The sequence below is a fragment of the Rhinichthys klamathensis genome, unplaced genomic scaffold (genome assembly GCF_029890125.1).
Source record: "Rhinichthys klamathensis goyatoka isolate OS25496 unplaced genomic scaffold, OSU_Roscu_1.1 h1tg000321l_1, whole genome shotgun sequence".
In the NCBI taxonomy this organism is placed as follows: Eukaryota; Metazoa; Chordata; class Actinopteri; order Cypriniformes; family Leuciscidae; genus Rhinichthys; species Rhinichthys klamathensis.
In genome coordinates this window covers 797,932-816,485 of record NW_026606837.1, presented here as the reverse complement: position 1 = coordinate 816,485, position 18,554 = coordinate 797,932, and the positions used below count along the sequence as shown (strand labels likewise).

The 18,554-nt window shown below is 37.2% G+C and overlaps 1 protein-coding gene and 1 long non-coding RNA gene across 3 annotated transcripts; one reads left to right on the top strand and one right to left on the bottom strand.

Moving 5' to 3' along the window:
* Positions 1-2,595: 2,595 nt before the first annotated feature.
* On the bottom strand, positions 2,596-18,118 carry umodl1 (uromodulin-like 1). The gene is made up of 17 exons (XM_056271550.1): positions 17,905-18,118; positions 16,829-17,071; positions 16,477-16,662; positions 16,281-16,384; positions 15,938-16,121; positions 13,053-13,121; positions 12,808-12,933; positions 12,150-12,413; positions 11,841-11,953; positions 10,625-10,838; positions 10,344-10,481; positions 8,914-9,374; positions 5,528-5,661; positions 4,901-5,140; positions 3,405-3,561; positions 2,940-3,024; positions 2,596-2,824 (listed from the first exon to the last, which is right to left on the bottom strand). Exons 1-17 carry the CDS (start codon positions 17,978-17,980, stop codon positions 2,637-2,639), a joined length of 2,982 nt encoding a protein of 993 aa, XP_056127525.1. The 5' UTR covers positions 17,981-18,118; the 3' UTR covers positions 2,596-2,636.
* LOC130105527 (uncharacterized) lies at positions 5,416-10,741 on the top strand. Of its 2 annotated transcripts, none has more exons than XR_008809622.1 (3): positions 5,416-5,568; positions 10,324-10,537; positions 10,658-10,741. It is a non-coding gene; the product is annotated as an uncharacterized LOC130105527 (long non-coding RNA). The 2 variants fall into 2 exon arrangements; XR_008809621.1 differs by having other exon boundaries at positions 5,439-5,568; positions 10,433-10,537.
* Positions 18,119-18,554: the final 436 nt, after the last annotated feature.

The following is an 18,554-nucleotide window of genomic DNA, read 5'->3' as shown; positions in this document are numbered from 1 at the left end:
TTCCTGCAACAGGTATGAATTTACAGCAAACATAAACATACTCACAGATCCACCCACACTCGGACAGTAAATCCATGAAAACATAGGCCTACACACAATTATACAGCTCCAGGAGGCACGTTGCCACAGAGATGCCATACTTTACTTTTAGCATGTATGTATAGTCTAGATGTAGGGAATAATACGTATTGGTGAGTTGAAGATGTGTGTGACTTCCCTCTCTCCGAAATACACTTACATTACTCTCCAGGGGCCTCATTTATAAAACTTTGCGTAGGATTTGCGTCAGAAGTGGCGTACGGATGAAACATAGGACGTGCGTACGCACAGAAATATTCGGATTTATAAAACCGTGCGCACGCACATCCTACGCATTTTTCCCTTAATAAATCACAATCAATTCTAAATGTAGCGCAGCTTTTGCGGCTTCATGTCACGCCCATAGTTGCCCATAAATAGTCCGTGAAACGCCCATAAGTTAATATTCATCGATTGCGAAATCATGGCAAACATAGAGGAAATCAAAAAAACGTAACTTCACTCAATGTGAAGTAGAAGTTATCGTTGGCGAGGTGGAAAAGAGGAGAAAAATGTTGTTTGGAGGGCACAGTGTGGGCATTACTAATGCCAAAAAGGCACTTGAGTGGCAAAAGGTTGCAGACGCCGTAAGTGCTGTAGCCTCACAACCTCGGACTGTGGCCGAAATAAAAAAGAAATGACAAGCTACAGATGTCGGTTATAATCTACTTGGAAATGGGAAATAGTTCAGCGCAAATGTAATTTCTTGCAGCTTTCTGAATGATTGAGACATAGGTCTACGTCATACGTTATTTTATCAAAAATAAAACAAACTAAAGGCATATGCATGAATAGGCTACCATGATTCCGTAGCTGATAAAGACATTTTTACTATGAAAACAACTTTCCCCAGTGGACAAATAATCTATCTATCTATCTATCTATCTATCTATCTATCTATCTATCTATCTATCTATCTATCTATCTATCTAGACACATTGGCGAGAATATCAGTTTTGTACATTATTTCGTTCTGTTTACGAGGATGAATTGTATAACAATTGTATAACATTCTGTCTTATTTATGAGGATGAATTGTATAACATGCCAATATTATTGCAGAACATATTTCACTTTTCTTTTTGCAAATATGTGTTAATTTGCATTTCTGTTGCAGATCGATCAAACGGGTGTTCGTGTAGGCTGTTAATTGTAAGACTTGCTTTGTGAAGTCTTCGTGTTATTTATGAGAGGCAGTATTGCCATTACACAACGGTCTACAGTTTCACACACTTTCACGTGTTTCTTCCATCTGCCGACGGTGTCGCCATTTCTCATTTCACCCGTTTTTGTGCGTACGCCTGGGTCAGAGCTTGCGTGAAGGACCGCACATTTTACCGTCAAGTTTGCTTTTTATAAATACCAATTATTGCGTAGAGAGCGGCGTACGCCGCCTTTTGTGCGTACGCAACGTTTATAAATGAGGCCCCAGGTCTCTGGAGAATTCACAAACCCATTCAGCCAACAATAAATGCGAGGAGGTTTTGTTCTCTCCCACAGGCTCCATGCATCCAAAGTCTCGGATACTCGCATTATTTTTTAGGAATGTTAGAGGTTTAGGTCACCTTAAAGTAAAAATGAATTAATCGTTTACTCAGGCTGGTGTTATTCTAATTGTGTAGGCCTATGCCCTAGCCCTACTTTATTTTTCGGACCACAAAAGGAGAATAAAAAAAAATAAAAGTCCCGCTCGCACTCGTCCATATAATGGCAGTGAGTGAATAACGACCACGGCCAGCATCAAGGTTTTTTTTTTTAAATAAATAAAAAAATACGCAAAAGTATCACAAAATGGTCCATATGTTATATATTCCAAGAGTTGTAGGGTTATACGATAGGATTTGGTAAAACATGCACTCCTTAAACCTTTTTTTTTTTTTTTTATAAAGAAATGAACAGTCTGAAACACTAATTTGATAGAACATTTAATAGACAGGTAAAGTATACATTTATTTAAAATATGACTAATAAAACAAAATTCAAATTTCCATTTGCCACTAAATGTAGCTACAGCACATACAGACAACAGACCAAAGCTGGTATCAAATTGAACCGCTAATACAACAGCGTCCTCTAGTGGCATATTTAAGAGAGTGCCTCACTGACAAAGCTGTGCATTTGGTAGTTTGTTTTAAGTTTTAAAGTGCTGAAAAACCCGAATGACTTTCATAGTAGATTGTTTGTATGTTTTTAGTACAAAAATATAGTTAAATTAAACCCTTAATTTTAATGTTCTATGCAAAATTATTCGTAATATCCAATTTTACACTAAAAAATATTGTTGGTTTAACTTAAAAAAGTAAGTAACCTGATTGCCTTAATTTTGAGTTTATTTGAGTTAATACTACGAAGGAGATTGGTTTTATCAACAGAAATTCCAAATATGTTATCTGAACAACATCAATTATCTGAGTTGATTTGACAAAAGAAAAAATATGTGATAACAAACCATGAAAATATATTTTTTACAGTGCAGTAATATTAGTAGTAATGTGTATTTAGTAATAGGCCTAATATCCAATAATAACATTATACCTCAGTTTACGGTTACAGAGCAGTTACGTGCTAAAAACATTATAGCTGAAGTTCTCCTGCTGTGGTTTGAAATTAAAGTTGTAGACCCCGATTTTCCTTTTGTGATACACCAATCCTGCGATGGCAGCCAGGGAAAATAGAAACACACCAACGCCAAGTAGAACAAATCCAATAGTCTGCAGAGTATCTGATGTATCCGTTTGGGGCGATGCTTTAAGAAAAAAAAAAGATTTAGTAGTGATTTTGTCAACTGAAATGATGTCCTTATATACAACGAATAAAGATATTATATGAGCATTCATATTCCTTAGTACTCAAGTATTTACCTTTATGTAATCTGTTTAAGGGTCCAACGGAAGCCTTTGTCAATCCAATTAAGTTGGAAGCCCTGTATGCCCTCCCCATACAGTCCTAATTAATTGCAAAAAGATTATTGGCCTATATATATTAAACTTTCTTACATCGCCGTTCTCATGCTGTACTTTTAATTCATGCAAAAAAGTTTAAAAAAAAAATAAACAACAAAATGTGAAAGAAATAAAAATAAATAAATTGTAAAATAAATTGTAATACAACCACAGCAATTATTTATTTATTTATCTATTTAGCATAAATTATAGTGGTCCCAATATGTATTTGGACACTTAAAATACATAAAATCTGTATAGTATAAAATAAAATAATAATTGCAGGTGCCACTTAATTCTTGGTTTGTGAGGCCTAAGTGTCCAAATGCTTTGTAAGGCCACTCTATATGAATGAATTACATGAAATGTAAGCTCTCAACCCACAGGTCTGCAGGTGTTTTCCTGAATTTCAACACAGATCTGGATCTGGCAGTGCAGGTAGATGACGTCCAGATTCACCAATGAGAAGATCTGCACTGACAGCAAAGACACGGTGCTGTTTCCGTTCTGAAGAACAGTTGTGTAGTCTGCCACTGCACATCTGAGGAGCAGTGAGAGATGTGTGAACACTGGCATTACACAGCGTGTTTCTAATAACAGAACACACCTGTGATTATGTATATCATGGTAAAACCTACTTTTGAATTAACAAAATTTAAATTATGAGTTAATACATCATTTTAGGGTACGTTTACAATGATGTACTAAAATCAGTTATTCCTTTGCATTTTTCATGCACAATTTGTGTTTTTGTAGTTGACACGGAGACGATAACGGTATCGTTTTCAAAAACTTGCACTTTGAAACTCAAAACGCAGCTGTCGTGTAAATGAGTGGCCAAAACACATAAAAAGTTTTAGTGAACGATTTTAGTTAAAAACGGTGCCGTTAAACCTAGCGGGATGGTTTTCGTGGGAAATTGCATAGCCTATACGTCACTCGCCATTGCGTTTCTTGTTATATCCGTAAATAGAGAAAAGTTGCTCCGAGTGGCATAGTTTAGTTGTCACAACGAGCGAGAAAGGTTGACATGGCACTAAAAGCCAGATTTACTAAACAGGGCAAATTAGTGTAAGAGCACAATTTCCAAAAGAAGCGCTGATGGGAGTGGAAAGTTCTGCGTGTGATCTTATCTACTGACGTGACGACGCACAGATTAAAGAACACAGATGCAGCCAAATCATTTCCATAATGACCAACACAAACTCAAACTTATTAGCGTCTGGTTTAAGACAGGTTTTTCGGGGGCTGTAAATAATGGCGCAAATACCAGTAAATTGACTAATCACCTTGCATGATTCATTTATACTCTTAAGGTCAGCCACAAAAATCACCCTGTCCACGCCTTTTCAGCACTCATTTTTCACTGCGTGTCTTTAGTAAAATTCTGACAGTAGTTTTTTAATGCCAAAAGAGGGTTTGCACTGACGCAAGCTGTTAGTAAATCTGGCCCTAAATATCTTACCTCTGGGGAATCACTAAAAAAAATCCCTAACAGGGTCTGCTGGCAAAAAAAGAACGGTACAGATCTCTACAATAAAACAAGAATCAACATTGACTTGGCTTTTCGAAGATGGCGAGTGGGACTATTACTGGATATAGCAACGGTAACGTCTTCAGCTAATCAGCTTGAAATCCATCTAAACTGCTTATATCTCTAAAGCCTAGTAGTGAATGTTTTATGAGCAGTAGGATAACCATTTTCATAGGCGGAGCCGAAGTTCTCCCGCAAAATTCTTGCAGTTTTGTCTTTTACCGCTAGAGGGCCAAAAGTTACATTGTGTACCTTTAAAAGCTACAAGTTCTTGTCAAATGAAAATAGCCATTGCAAAATTTACATTCCCATCCCATATTGAAAGACATTATTAAGCTGCACCCACCCATCCAGCAGAAACAGATGGCTGGGTGACTCTGATGAGTTGTTGCTTGAAGTGGCCCAGCACTTGCTGATGACAACTTTGATTTGGGAGATACTAGTGTTGATCGCAACCTCAACGATGACCTCATCATCAGGGTATAAGGCGGAATTCTCAGGTAATGGAGACGTCCCATTCAGCAGACGCACTGTAACCTGGAAGCTACCCAATCCTGCCACTGGGTCATTGATCATATTAAAATACCTTTAAAAGACAAGGTTTGTTAGTAGCGACAAAATGGGTTTCACTCAGAAATCAAAATTCTTAAAGACAATTAAGCCTGCTTTGCTTTTGCGACCAAATGCTATTTTTTGCATTTTCATGAATTATATTTTTATAATGGTTCTTAAAACAGTCTTCATTTTCTTTTTGAAAATATGCCTTCCTTTTTTTCTAGGAGTTTCCACCCAGGTATCTGGTCTCAGTTTGGTATCTGAGTTTAGGAAAAATGTATGTTGTTTAATATACGCTGACATAATTAACACCTTAAATTGAGTCTAGATGTACTTGACGTGACAAGAGATGAGGTACTGAGCCTGAAAAGCGAGAAAAACAAGTTCCATAAAGACAGTTGCTATGGAAGCACTGTACCCTGGAGGGTCGTATCCCGTGGAGATGGTGATGCGACTGGGGTAAGTGCAGATGATGGGAACTTCTAGATGCACATTAGAAGCCACAGACACATTGTTGTATAGAGTCACATTGAATGAATTATGGGTGCTGTTCTGAAAGACAAAAACAAAAACATTGGTTATGTTATCTTATTATATTCTACATAAACCAGTTTTTATAGTTAACAAAAACTAAAACCATTACACAACTTGTTAATACTTTATTTTGATGGTGCACTTCAAACATTGTGTTGACTATAAGTAACATTGCACCTATACATGTCACCGAGCCGCACGATTCTGGATAAATTGAGAATCACGATTTTTTTTTTTTTTTTCAAACACGATTCTGACCAGACAACTAAACATAATAACATGTAATTTACTAGAAGTTCTGACAACATGTTAATTGCTGCAGTTAATCTGAATGATTTCTTTATTTGTTTTAATCGGATTGAATGAATGATTCAATGAATCACTCATAAATACTTAACTTGTTTCATTACTGGATGAATCAGCGTTTTTTTTAACTAATCTCTTGAAGGAATGACAAAGAAAGTCACTTGGTGCCTAGTCTCAACCACGTGATGCATGTCACACTTTACTGGAAGCCTTCGTTTTGCATTCTTCATTCGGCCTCTTTTGAAGGATACATCTGATGTATCCTTCGTGGCCTTAAATCCCCCACAATCCTTTTAAATTCACGAAAATAAATGGACGGAAAATGAGTCATTACTGAGCTTTTAATTTTATTATGAAATGTAGGACAAAAATAATGTTTTCAGACATGAAAGCATAGATGTTATCTTTTGTTTTGCTGTAAATTAATCACTAACACTAAACTGACAATAATGTAAGCCACTGGGAGACCGCAGACGGCTGTCATTCACTGAATTGTATTAATAGAAACGCAGTTAATATAAGGATAATAATATAAAGATTTGTATTACAAAGTATTTGTCCAAAATTAAGTTTTAAAGGGGTGGTTGATTATGAGTTCACTTCTCTAACTTTAGTTAGTGTGTCATGTTGCTGTTTGATCATAAACAACATCTGCAAAATTACAATGCTCAAAGTTCAAAGCAAAGGGAGATATTTTCTTTTAAAGAAATCGCTTTTTAAGGACTATACAACAAACAGCTGGTAGGGACTACACGACATTCCAACACAAAATGTAAATAAACCCCGCCCCTGGAAGACGAATTAGGGATTATCAAGACAGAATATGCTAATCAATGACTAGAAGATAACTACATAAGCTACATTAATTCATCAACTACACTCTAAAAAATGCTGGGTTGTTTAACCCAATTTTGGGTCAAATATGGACAAACCCAAATGTTTGGGTTAAAAATGTAATGTAAAAATTTAACCCAACGGCTTTGTCCTTATTTGACCCAAAGTTGGGCTAAAACAACCCAGTTTTTTTAGAGTGTAACCATTCAGAAATGTTTTCTGTATGTTTTCTTCTTGAGTCTCTCCATTTTGTCTGACTCCGGTTTGAACAAAAGGCTAAAAGTTTTTGAAATTTTCAGTGCATGTCTGCACTGCAGGTAATCGAAGCAGCTAAGAAGGAGCTGTTGAAGCTCCGCCCTCTGTGCCGGGAGCAGCAGCTCATTTGCATTTAAAGAAACAGACACAAAAACGGTGCGTTTTTGCTCACCCTCAAAAAGTGACAATTTTAACATGCTAGGCTATATAAAAATATCTGTGGGGTATTTTGAGCTAAAACTTCACATACACACTCTGGGGACATCAGACATTTGTGAAAAGGGCATTATACCACCCCTTTAGTATTTTCGTGCAGTGACTGTGGGGGTGGGACATACATAGAAAGTAAAAAAAATGGACAAAATGGAGAAAAGTGAAGCCAATTGAAGCACTCACTTCCTGATGGCTGAGCGAACCGCACAGGCTCAAACTGAGCTTGACGACGTAGATGTGACGTGAGCAACCTGTCTGACAGTTGTAAGTCTTCTAGTATCTGTGCCAAGAGGAATCTGAATCATTCCCTTCCGAATCTTGCAGAGACGGAGAGCGTGAGTAGGAGCTGTCTATGAGCTAGCAGCAGGATCAACTTTATGACTGTCTATGGGCTTCTCCCTTGACTTTATGCCTCCACGTCCCCCCGATTGCCCGCGAGCTTCTCCTAGTGTCTATACGGTAATTTCTCTACTGCGCGACAGAGAGTCGCGTGGTTATGACGCAATCGTTAGCCTATTTTTACAAAAACGCCTTCAACGGGGCCATAACGTAAGATACAAAGTAAGGGAGCCTTTTATACATTGTCGTGTTTCTTTAGAAATAAATAATGGACAAATGGAGTCTTTGGACGCCTCAGATGTAAAGTTATTCGCTGTCAAAGTGACGCCAAAATGAATGGGATTCAATGGAATGCTAACAGGTGATGGTCTGCTACCTTGGCGGCCTGATGGATTACCCCCGTTGGGGATATACAGTAGCCATGAACACTTACTAGACCTCATTCTAGCGTTTAATTGCTGAGGAGGAGTCTAGCCTACAAGCCTCAGAAGGACTGGACTAGGAAGGACACAGTCTCGCTATAGGGACTCCCATAGTCCAGACGTTCTGCTGTCAGTCTGAAGGTCTAGCTACATGAGACAACTTGTCGCCACCTACTGGCGTAACAAATGTAATACAGACGTTATTTAAATGGCTATGTTAAAGGTGATTTACTCAATTTTTATCGCTTCCATAGACATCAATGTTTATATCCGAACTAAACGTTTAACCCAGTTTCTTAGGTTATAATATGAATATTTGTCTGTTTCATATAGGCTAATAGCCGTTAATAGCTGATTTGAATGTTCCGCTGTGATTTTGTCAAAGGTAGGCTATAATAGACACGGGAGAATCGTTTTCGTTTAGGAATAAGATCGCGTTGGTGTTTGAATCGACATTGCGATCTTTTAACGATTAATCGTGGAGCTCCACAACTAACTAATAGACTGTTATGGATAGGGTTAGCAGCAGAATAAGTTGACATGCAGTTGCCAAAGTTAGTTATAGTAAGAATGTCTGTTGGGGGATCATCAAAATAAAGTGTTGGCAGATATTAATCAGACAGTCTACTAAAATGAATACTCTACTAAGATGTTCCCCTAACAGACATTCTTCTGCCTATAAGTAACTGTGTCAACGTATTCTATAATAAAACTAGCTTAACTTTATATTTTAAAAAAACCTAAAACTGAAATAAAAAACAAATATAAATAAAAAACATTAAAATAAAAAACTAAATTACAAAAATGTAACTAAAATGAATATGGAAAAATAAAAAACAATCCAAGATATTCATAAACTACAATATTATCTTAATAATAAAGTTGATACTGGAGGACTTACATGCACTAGTTTAATACCACACTTATCCCAAGCTGTAGTGACCCACACATGGGATTCATTTCTTCCGTTGAGAACACATTCTGGTTTGCCAAGGTACAGGGCAGTCTCTAGGATGCTGTAGGCCATGAAGATGTGTCGCCTTATGAAGACTGATATATACCCTGGGCTGCACTCAACAGCTACATATGCGATCAAAGGGCCTGCTGTAGTATGTGATGTCATGGGTGTGAGTATTGTTGTAGTAATGTTTGCCGGCATTGTTGTGAGTCTGGTAGTCGTGGAAGTCGAAGACACTGTTGTTTTGGTGATGTTCTGAACATGAGTTGTGCTCACTGTACTGTACATAGATGGGTTTCCAAACGTAGTTTTTGTAATAGATGTTGTAGTGTCCGTGCCAGTGGAATTTGAAGATACTCCAGGATAGTTTTTGGTGGGATTAATGGTTGTGGCGTTAGGTGAAGCTATGTCATGAACAGGAAGAAACACAGATGAGAATATAATAACAGATACAGTATATCTGAGTAGCTTTTCGATTGAAACTGCTTTTTGAAATGGAAAAAAATTTAGGGAGGACTTGATTTTATCCTCTTAGAATTGATTGGATTGTTTTCGCTTGCTATAGAGTGCTTCAGGGATGACATATTTTGTAGGTCAAAATCCAGAAACAAGTTCTATTGTCCTGAAGTTGATGGTTTTATTGAGTGGGTTAAATGCCTGAAATAAGGTCTGTGATTAACACAGGCTTAAGATATTTTCAAGTTTTTGTTCTACAGCATTAAAAAAAAGCTGTTACTTGTCTTGAAAAGGCAATTGCTAACAAGTGGCTTAATGGAACTACAAAGGACATTAAACGTCATCACATCGAACAGGTTAACCCATCTACTCACTACTCCACTTTCACAGCCTCCTGTTTATAATTGCACTTTTGTAACTATTCTAACTCAATTTCAGAGAAAATGTTTTTTTAAGTAAAGACTGAAAGAGTTATTGAAAGCTTAATGGTGGTGACATTGAAGTCATGTGACTGTGGTATAGTTTGTTTAAAGCCTACATTTAGCTTTTTAACTCTAGAAATTGTAATGGAATAATGCTTTAAAATTCATAAAAGTTGCTTTCATTTGTGAAGATTATCATGATGAACTTTAATGATAAACTCTTGTTGGTCAAGCAGCTTTTTTGTGCTATAATTCAAAAGCCAATGGGAAAATCCTATTGGGTTTTTGTCAAGGGATCAACCTGGGTGATGCTATATTCTGAGTTGGCCTACAAAAATACTTCATCACTGTGGCACTCTATTGCTGCAGTATCCCACATCCATACTGTCATTTTTAGTCACAAGTATCTGTGCTTGATTGACTTCTTTTTGTCTCAATTAAAGGTGTGTGACATTCTAATGAAATCTCTCAACAGTAGCATTATACAGCATGTACCTGCACAGCTGCGTCCTGGTCTACTGGGGCTCAAATCTGTGTATCCAGACCAACAGGCACAGGTGTATGAGCCATTCGTGTTTTCACAGGAAGCCCACGGAGAGCAGTCCGCCTCAGCTGCCAAACACTCATTTAAATCTATAAATAACAAGAGACCAATCACATCTCAAGTCAACATGTCACATTATTAACAAGTGTGGAAACAGTTCCAACATCAAACTTCATTTAATGTTTAGTAATAACTTCTTTAATTCTTTAATACATGAAAGAATAACCCGTACCTTCTGTGTATATACTGTCTACTGTGTACGTAGTGCTTTTCTGTAGAGACGCAATAAAATCTCTGGACATGCTAGACATGGTCAGGTTGCTGCTGGGTTGAAAAATGATGGAAAAGTGCACGATTACACTGCCAGCTGAGAGGGATGTTATCTGGATGATGACCTGACTAGAGTTGACTAGTGCACGGGTCTCTGGAGGCAAGTACAAAAGAATCTGCAGACACATTTGAAAGAGAATCAACACATTTTTGAAAATGATCTTGGTTATTATGAATCATATAGCTTAAAACAAAATATTTTTTTCAAAAAGATTTTTGCATTATCTGATGAAAATGTGAGTGCTTGCCAATGCAAAACACTAGGGTGTTGCGGGTGGTTGCCAGGGTGTTGCTATGTAGTTGCTAAGGTGTTTGAATGGGTGTTGCTAAGTTTGCTGACTGAGCCCACCACCCCCTCTCTGGACATAATGGGTGGAGCTTGACGTAGTCCAGCTCCACCTCTGTGGACCTAATGGGTGGAGATATGTTTAGTTATAGGGTTATGGTAGGGTTAAAGCAATGAAGTTGACTACTACAGTTCTACTACAGAAACCTTTAAGGCAAAAGTGAATTGAGGCAGCTGTAATCATTATCACGATTATTTGTAGACTTTAGTTCCTTGCACACTGAGTCAAATTCTCATCCGAAATTTTTGCACGTTAAAAAATAAATACGACCTCACGTTGTGTCAATCACATTTACACAATGCCTCCGAAACTTTCGTCCGTCATAAAGAAAATTCGGGTTCGAGTTCCATTTTCTGCATTTATCGCATCCGTAGCAAGCATTTTTAGAGGTGTTTTGACAATTCAGAGCCACCAAATGATGAATACAAAAAAAAAAACGCATTAGAAAATTTCAGACTCAGTGTGAAGGACCTTTAGTCTGTAGCCCTACTGCCTTCAAGTGAAACCTGTAAGTCACCTTTCCTTCACTAGTTGCATAATTTATGGTTTCATTTTATTTTACCATTCATGTTTAAATGTGCAGGACAGTGTTTAATAATAATATATCTCAAACCTTAAGAGGATGCGCAATTGCTCTAATAACATCAAGCTTTTAGTAAACAAAGGTTTTTTTTTACTGGATGATTGAAGAGTGTATTTTATGTCAAGCTTAAAGTATCATGTTAATACATTTTGAATCATGTGTTTAGACAAATATGGAATCCATCAAACCTCAACTATGACACTTCTACAGAACTCCTTATATGCATCACTGTTTGGGTCACTCAAGGCCTTTGTATAGTTCATGTTTGTCAAACGAGCCGTAGCTAGAAGCGACTGTCCATCTAAAGAAAACACAGTATTTAGTTACCTTAATGTGAGCACAATTTATCATGCTGACACCGTAATATACAGCATAAACTTCAGGAATCTATAACCCGTAGTATTATTATAGACTGAATTTGTAATAAAGAAGGTCTAAAATTATACATAAATTATACATTAAGCATTTAATACTAATAAACCCAATGCTATACTTGCCTGTTCTCACTGTGATCTCCTTGGAGTTTCCCTGGTTACCACAGACAAATGGAGTGACACGTACAGTATAAAGAACCGCAGGATTCAGGATATTGAACATCCAGGAAAAGTTCCCCACATGCGATATGTTTTCCAGCACAATGTTCCCTTGTAGCAGAAGCAGGTGGAAAGTGATCCCAGTTTGGTTGTTGGTGGTCCATGCCACATGAAAGGTTGATGCATTTACGTCATAAGCGAACAGACTGGTGATCTCAGGTATGTAGTCTTAACAAAGAACGAAAAAGAAGTTAGTAGTTGTATATATATATATATATATATGGCTATTCAAGTCACAACAGGCTACAAACACAGTGTATGAAAATAAGGGGGGTTCAAAGACATTTGTTTTAACAAAAGCGATTTTTGAACACTGAGTTTCCATTAATAACTGATTCAGACCAATTCGAAACACAATTTACCATGACTTAAAATTTCCCAACATTGTACTAATTTAGATCTAGACAGGTTTAGAGACGACCAAAAAGCCATTTGTTTTCTGTATGTCTGTTTTTTCAGCATTATTTATTTGATCCAAGAATCACATATACTGTGCCACTTAAAATGTATTAACAAAATGTCCTCTGGCTGTATGTGTACTTGGCATTTTTGCATTACAGACCACATGTAGAAGGTGGTAGGCTGATGGAAGGATTGTTTGAACGTGAAGAGGGATCAACAGTGGATGTCCAGAATGGACCAGAGGGGATGGGACTCGTTTGTTCTCCATCAGTGATAGTTCTATTACCTTAAAAAAGAAGGGAAAGCAGCGCAAACTAGATTCAAAGTGATTCCTGATGAAAATGTGCATCATAACTGATCATTTTTGACAGAGTTGGAGATAAGCAGAACTTATTCCAAGTGTACCTGGCGGGGGGCGAGTAATCGAGGATGGAGTAGTGTTGTTCATGAAAGGTCGCACAGTGACACTGGGGGCTGCATTAGAAACAAACAAAAAACACTTAACTGGATTTTTGGTGACTTATTATGGGGCTTCATAAACAAAACAAAATGGTGTGTGCACCTTTAAAAAACAGGTGTGTGACCAAAAACATCCAAGAAGGCCTTCAGAAAAGCAAAAGAAGGAAACGGCTAGAGCTCTCAAACTCTATTTTAATTTCAACCCTTTTAGTCTTCGTCTGGTAGCTTCATGTGGTTGATTGAATGGTTGTCTTTTCTTACCCATGCAATCTGTTCCTGGCTGTAAAGGATTGAGGTCATGATACCCATGATGACAGGCACATGAGTAAGATCCTTCTGTATTCCTGCAGTGTGCATGTGGAGAACAACTGTTCAATTCCGGAACTGCACATTCATCCACACCTTTGTAGGAAAAGATAATGTATCCATGAGTGTGTTTGTAAGATGTGGATTCATCAAGATAATGGACAAGCTGTTGTTATTATTACATAAAAGTTAATATAGATCAGTGGTTCTCAAAACCTATTAGCCATTATGTTATGACTGTGTCTTAAAGTCCCCCTGTGGTGAAAATCATGCTGTATGTCTATGTGGTGTTTTTAATATGCTTTAAGACAAACCATGTGCAAATTCATAAGTCAACACCATTTCTGAGTATTTTCTCCTTAAAACTGCAGTGAACTAAAGACAGTTTCAAAAACACGGTTTGAAATCGCTGGTGTTTCTGACGTCACAAACTACCTTGTAACCAATCATGTCAACGAGTGGATCTCTGAGCTGGTGTGAGTGGGGGCCAGTGGCGCCTCCAGAAATTTTTCATAGGGGTGGCCAGATGGGGCCACTTAAAATCTTGGGGTGGCACACCAAAACTATAAACCATAATTTCAGAATTTTATTCTACTGTTGTAGTAAACCGGCCTGTAGAAAACTATCAGAAAGACTTAAGGAAACTCCTACTGATATACTTTGGTTTATTGTGTTATATTCAATGTTAGCTTACTAATGATTTTAGTAGGGCCCTACTAATATATATTATATTATATATAATGATATATATTATATATATATGATATATATATAAGGGCCCTAGCCCCGTGGCAAATTTCCAGATACTTACATAATTGTGATGAATTTAATCCTTTTAAAGTTATTATTTTGCTGTGTAAGATTACAGTTAACACCTTTAAATATTACATAAATGTACTATGATTTTTTTAATAAACTTAATGAGTGTATAAATCAGCAGCAAAAAGTAATTCTTGAAAAAATCTGCACAGTAATTTTATAAAATCTAAATATGTTAATAAAAACAAATTACTATTAGTCCTCTTATAAAATTCAATCAGGCAATCATACATTTCACATATATTAATGTCAAGAATTCAGAAGTGCATATATAGCCTACACTACAAAGAAATAATATACAATTAAATTATGCTTATTTTAAATGTATTGAGCAGGCTAGGTATAACAAAATATATTGGCTTTTAATAATATTTCAGTGCGCAAACCGATGATAACATGAAAAACAGAGCGCACACAGCGTGTATGCGCATCGCGGGTGCAGAATGATGTGCTCAAAGCAACATGCTGACTCTGTGTGTGCTGCGCCTGCGCTGCATAAGTGCGTATTTAAAAGTTCACGTCACAAAGCAAAGAAATGTCGAGTGCACAAATCCTAGTGCGATTTGTTCCTTTGTTTCAGTTTTATATTCCAGTTATTGTGCGTTTGATGCCGATTCATAGTCCTTGTGATGTGTGTGTGATGATCTAGCAAGCACACGGTATAGTGAGTCGTTTAAAAACAACAAACTCCAACAAAATAAAGTAATTTTATGCAAATCTACAGCCTTTTATCTACAGACCATGCATTATACTGTGAATATATAATTTTGTGAGAGTTTTACCGTGCATCCAAGAGGCGCGCGCGCTGTTTGAATATGATTGGAGAATGATTGACAGCCGCAGAGGAGGGAAAACGAGTTTCCGTATATACTTGAATGATGTAAATAGACTTCTGTCCCTCACATTAAGCTATGGAATGACTTCAGATGACTTTGTCACCCAAACTGACGTAAAAAAAGCGAGAGGCGCCGAAAAGCGCGCTGTTTGCATCCCTGCTTGTCAAAACGTGGCAAAGACACATCAAAAAGCTGCTGTAACAGTAGCTATACTGTAACCACTTGGCACTGAAAAAGCACGTCACGACACATAATGCCCCGTCTTCTTTTACTAAAGAATATTTTTGACTTATTTAAGAAATGCATAGCTGATGCTACTAAAATTTCTTCTGGCCGTTGGGGTGGCCAGGAGTCGGCCAGGGGTGGCGGCCACCCCCTGGCGGCGCCATTGGTGGGGGCGGGGCTAATTTGCATATTCATAGAACGCTTATACTAAATGAAGCAAGGGTGTAGTGTTTTACATTCAAGCTATTTTAAGACCTGATTACTTTTTTCAAGGAAAACGATTAATGTGTCATTTTGGTGATCAAAGGTGAGTTTTAAGGGAACAAATGATTGACCACAGGGGGACTTTAAGAACTATGACCAACTAGCAGTTAGTTAGGGGAAATCAATCTTAGTTTTTGGTATCAGATTAGGCCAATCTACGTATGTAACTGACTTAAAACAGTTATAAACAGTCATAAAGACATAATGGCTATGTTTATTGGATTGTACATTAGACATCAAGTGGCGACTCAACACAATACAAATGTATACAAAAATATCAAACACTGAAATATGTTCAATATTTCACATTAAAAGCACATTTTGTCATTCTTGACTAAATGAATCATATGCAATGCCAATCACGATGCCTACTTGTCATACCTTGGACATCCACACTAGTCACCTCCTCAATGTTTCCCAACAGACGCAGTCTTGTAGAGATATCTTCTAGAAAGTAGACATTAGAAGAACAAACCAGCAGTGATGAAGAGGTTGTGAAGGGCCCTGCTGACCATGACCGGACATGATGCACAGAAATTTCAGCAGTTCCCAGAGCGCCAGTTACCTACGGAAAGAAACAGCAGTTATCTCTGCAGATCAGCATAGCCACTAGACAAAGCCTATGGGCTATTTCAAAATGTAGTGTTTGCTCCAAGTATGCTGTCTAGGTAGGGAGCTCAACTATACTGTAAAGTAATTGAATGATAGGCCGATGATTACAAACCACGGAGTGCAGTAGTCTGGTGTGGTTGAAGAGTCCTTCGTCCATAGTTACTAGCTGAAAGCTTGTCTTAACTGTTATTGTCACATTGAAGCAGGTTCTGTAGGCTTGAGGACAAATAGACATTTTAAACTTATTGAATGTTATTTAACAATGTGCCTATAAGAATTCTGGATGGAGTGTATGGGATTGTGTATACCTGGTGGTACTGGGTATGAGCACTGATAGATGTTTTCTGTCTGACAGCATTTTTGCCACTGAGAACAATCTATGTCCCACTTGCACATAGAGCCAGAAGAGTTTGAATTATTCCACAGAGACCTTGTCACACTTGTTGAGGGACACAGTCCTGGCTTAGATGTGAATTCTGCACTTCGGTTCAAGGCTGAGATAATGACAATAGCAATCAATTAAAAAAAACTTTTACGGTAAAAAAAAAAGGCTACAATAATGTCACTTTAAATGCTGATTAAGACAATCCGCAGCATCGCTTCTCTTTCCTGGGACAATTTTACAATCTATTTCAAATGAATTTGTTTGAAAATACTCACACAAGGCACAGTAACTCCCAACTTGTTCGTAGCCATGACAGCATTTCATGACCTGTTTGGACATGTTATACACCTGTGTTTTGTATTCTGTCTTATAAACCATGACATCACACATTGCCCATGGCAGCCACCCACCACAAGGTCTCCTCTGGGTGTATGAGGTTGGATAGGAAATCACATTGGTCACCGAAACATGCTCAGTCACGTTACACAGATGATAACCTGACAGAGTCCGGTCATATCCTGAAAAATTAAAGAAATTCAAAATTGTTTGGAATAGACTAATTTTACAATCTTATAGCCATTACTACAGTCGTCATTGTCACATGATAATTCGGAAATCACTCTAAAGGTGATGATACACAGGGCAACTTTTTGAGCAATGTTGCCATCAACGGGCAACCAGATGAGACACAGAGCCCACGACCGATCTAAATATTGCTCAAAAAGTTGCCCAGTGTATCATCACCTTAATATTCTGATTTGGTGCTCAACAAACATTTATTTTTATTAATAATGTTGAAAACATTGTGTTGTGCTTCGTGATAGTTTTGTTGAAACCATACATTTTTTCAGGATTCTTTGATTAATAAAAAAAAGTTCAAAAGAACTGCATTTATTTGAAATTGTAATAATATTTCACAATTGTAGTAATATTTCTTACTTGTTTGCTACATATATAAAAAAATATAACATTTAAAAGAGATTCATATTTATAGACAACATCCCACCAGAAAAGAAAAATCAATGAGATTAAATGTAGTGGAAACGGGGAGTTTATATAAATGGAGAACTTTCCTGCTCATTCTTCACTGTTTTTTTTTTGGAGAAAGAAATCTACTTAAGAGGTTCAGAGGTGAAACTATTGCTCTGGTTTGCCACGATACCAAAGTATGAAATCAAATGTCCGAGATTTCATTATGAACTTTCTCATCAAAACTTTTATCCACATTCATTTTAGATACTTTTCCTGTATGTCACATTTTTATTTCTATTTGATATTTTAGGAAAACATCTGACACAGTTTTGATACTGAAATCAAACATATTTGAATAACATAAGCAGATTTTTCCTACCTTCAAATAAAGTATTATGCCCCATTCCAAGGCCAAGGAGAGATGCGATTAACCAGGTAGCAACGACCCAATGCATTTTGAATCTTGATTTGCCAAATTCTTGCTTCTCGTTTTTAAAAACCAGTCATTGTGAACAGAACATGTTACTCTATGAGCTCCACATACACTGTTGGAAGCAAACCCTTCTTCTTGCCCCTCTCCCACTGCTCTCTCCACAGACGCCCATCAACTCCCTTGAGTCTGTTCTAACTGCTCTGCACAGGTGACTCCTGTAACAACAGTGACATTTTTAAAAGCATTTCACTTTCACCTACTGCATGATGCAATATGTGATATTGACAATTTACCTTTAAGCCATGGTGGCCTGGTAGTGGGAATTAAAATTAATTTTGAAAGTGTTTTGAGAATAAAATATACAGTAGAGTAAAATGCTGCTTATTATAAACAAGAATGAATAAATGTGGTTTGATTTTGGTCTTATCAGACATTTTAGCCATGGCAATAGCCTTTATTTGAGTTAATGGTGAGAAAATTCCCTAATGATGCTCCCTAAAGTGTCACCATGCCTTTTACACACTTTTGCAAACCTCTAAGCTCACACTTGTTGAACTGCAAAAGGCTTTTTGCTTAGAAGATGTTTTCTTCCTGGT

Bases quoted from the DNA above. Each gene is read 5' to 3' on its own strand.
- umodl1 (XM_056271550.1), bottom strand. From the start codon at position 17,980: ATGCATTGGGTCGTTGCTACCTGGTTAATCGCATCTCTCCTTGGCCTT. The intron at 10,839-11,840 runs GTTTGATGGATT...ATGTGTCTGCAG, and splicing joins GTAGAAGTGTCATAGTTGAG to ATTCTTTTGTACTTGCCTCC. The intron at 10,482-10,624 runs GTACGGGTTATT...TGTTATTTATAG, and splicing joins AGACAGTATATACACAGAAG to ATTTAAATGAGTGTTTGGCA.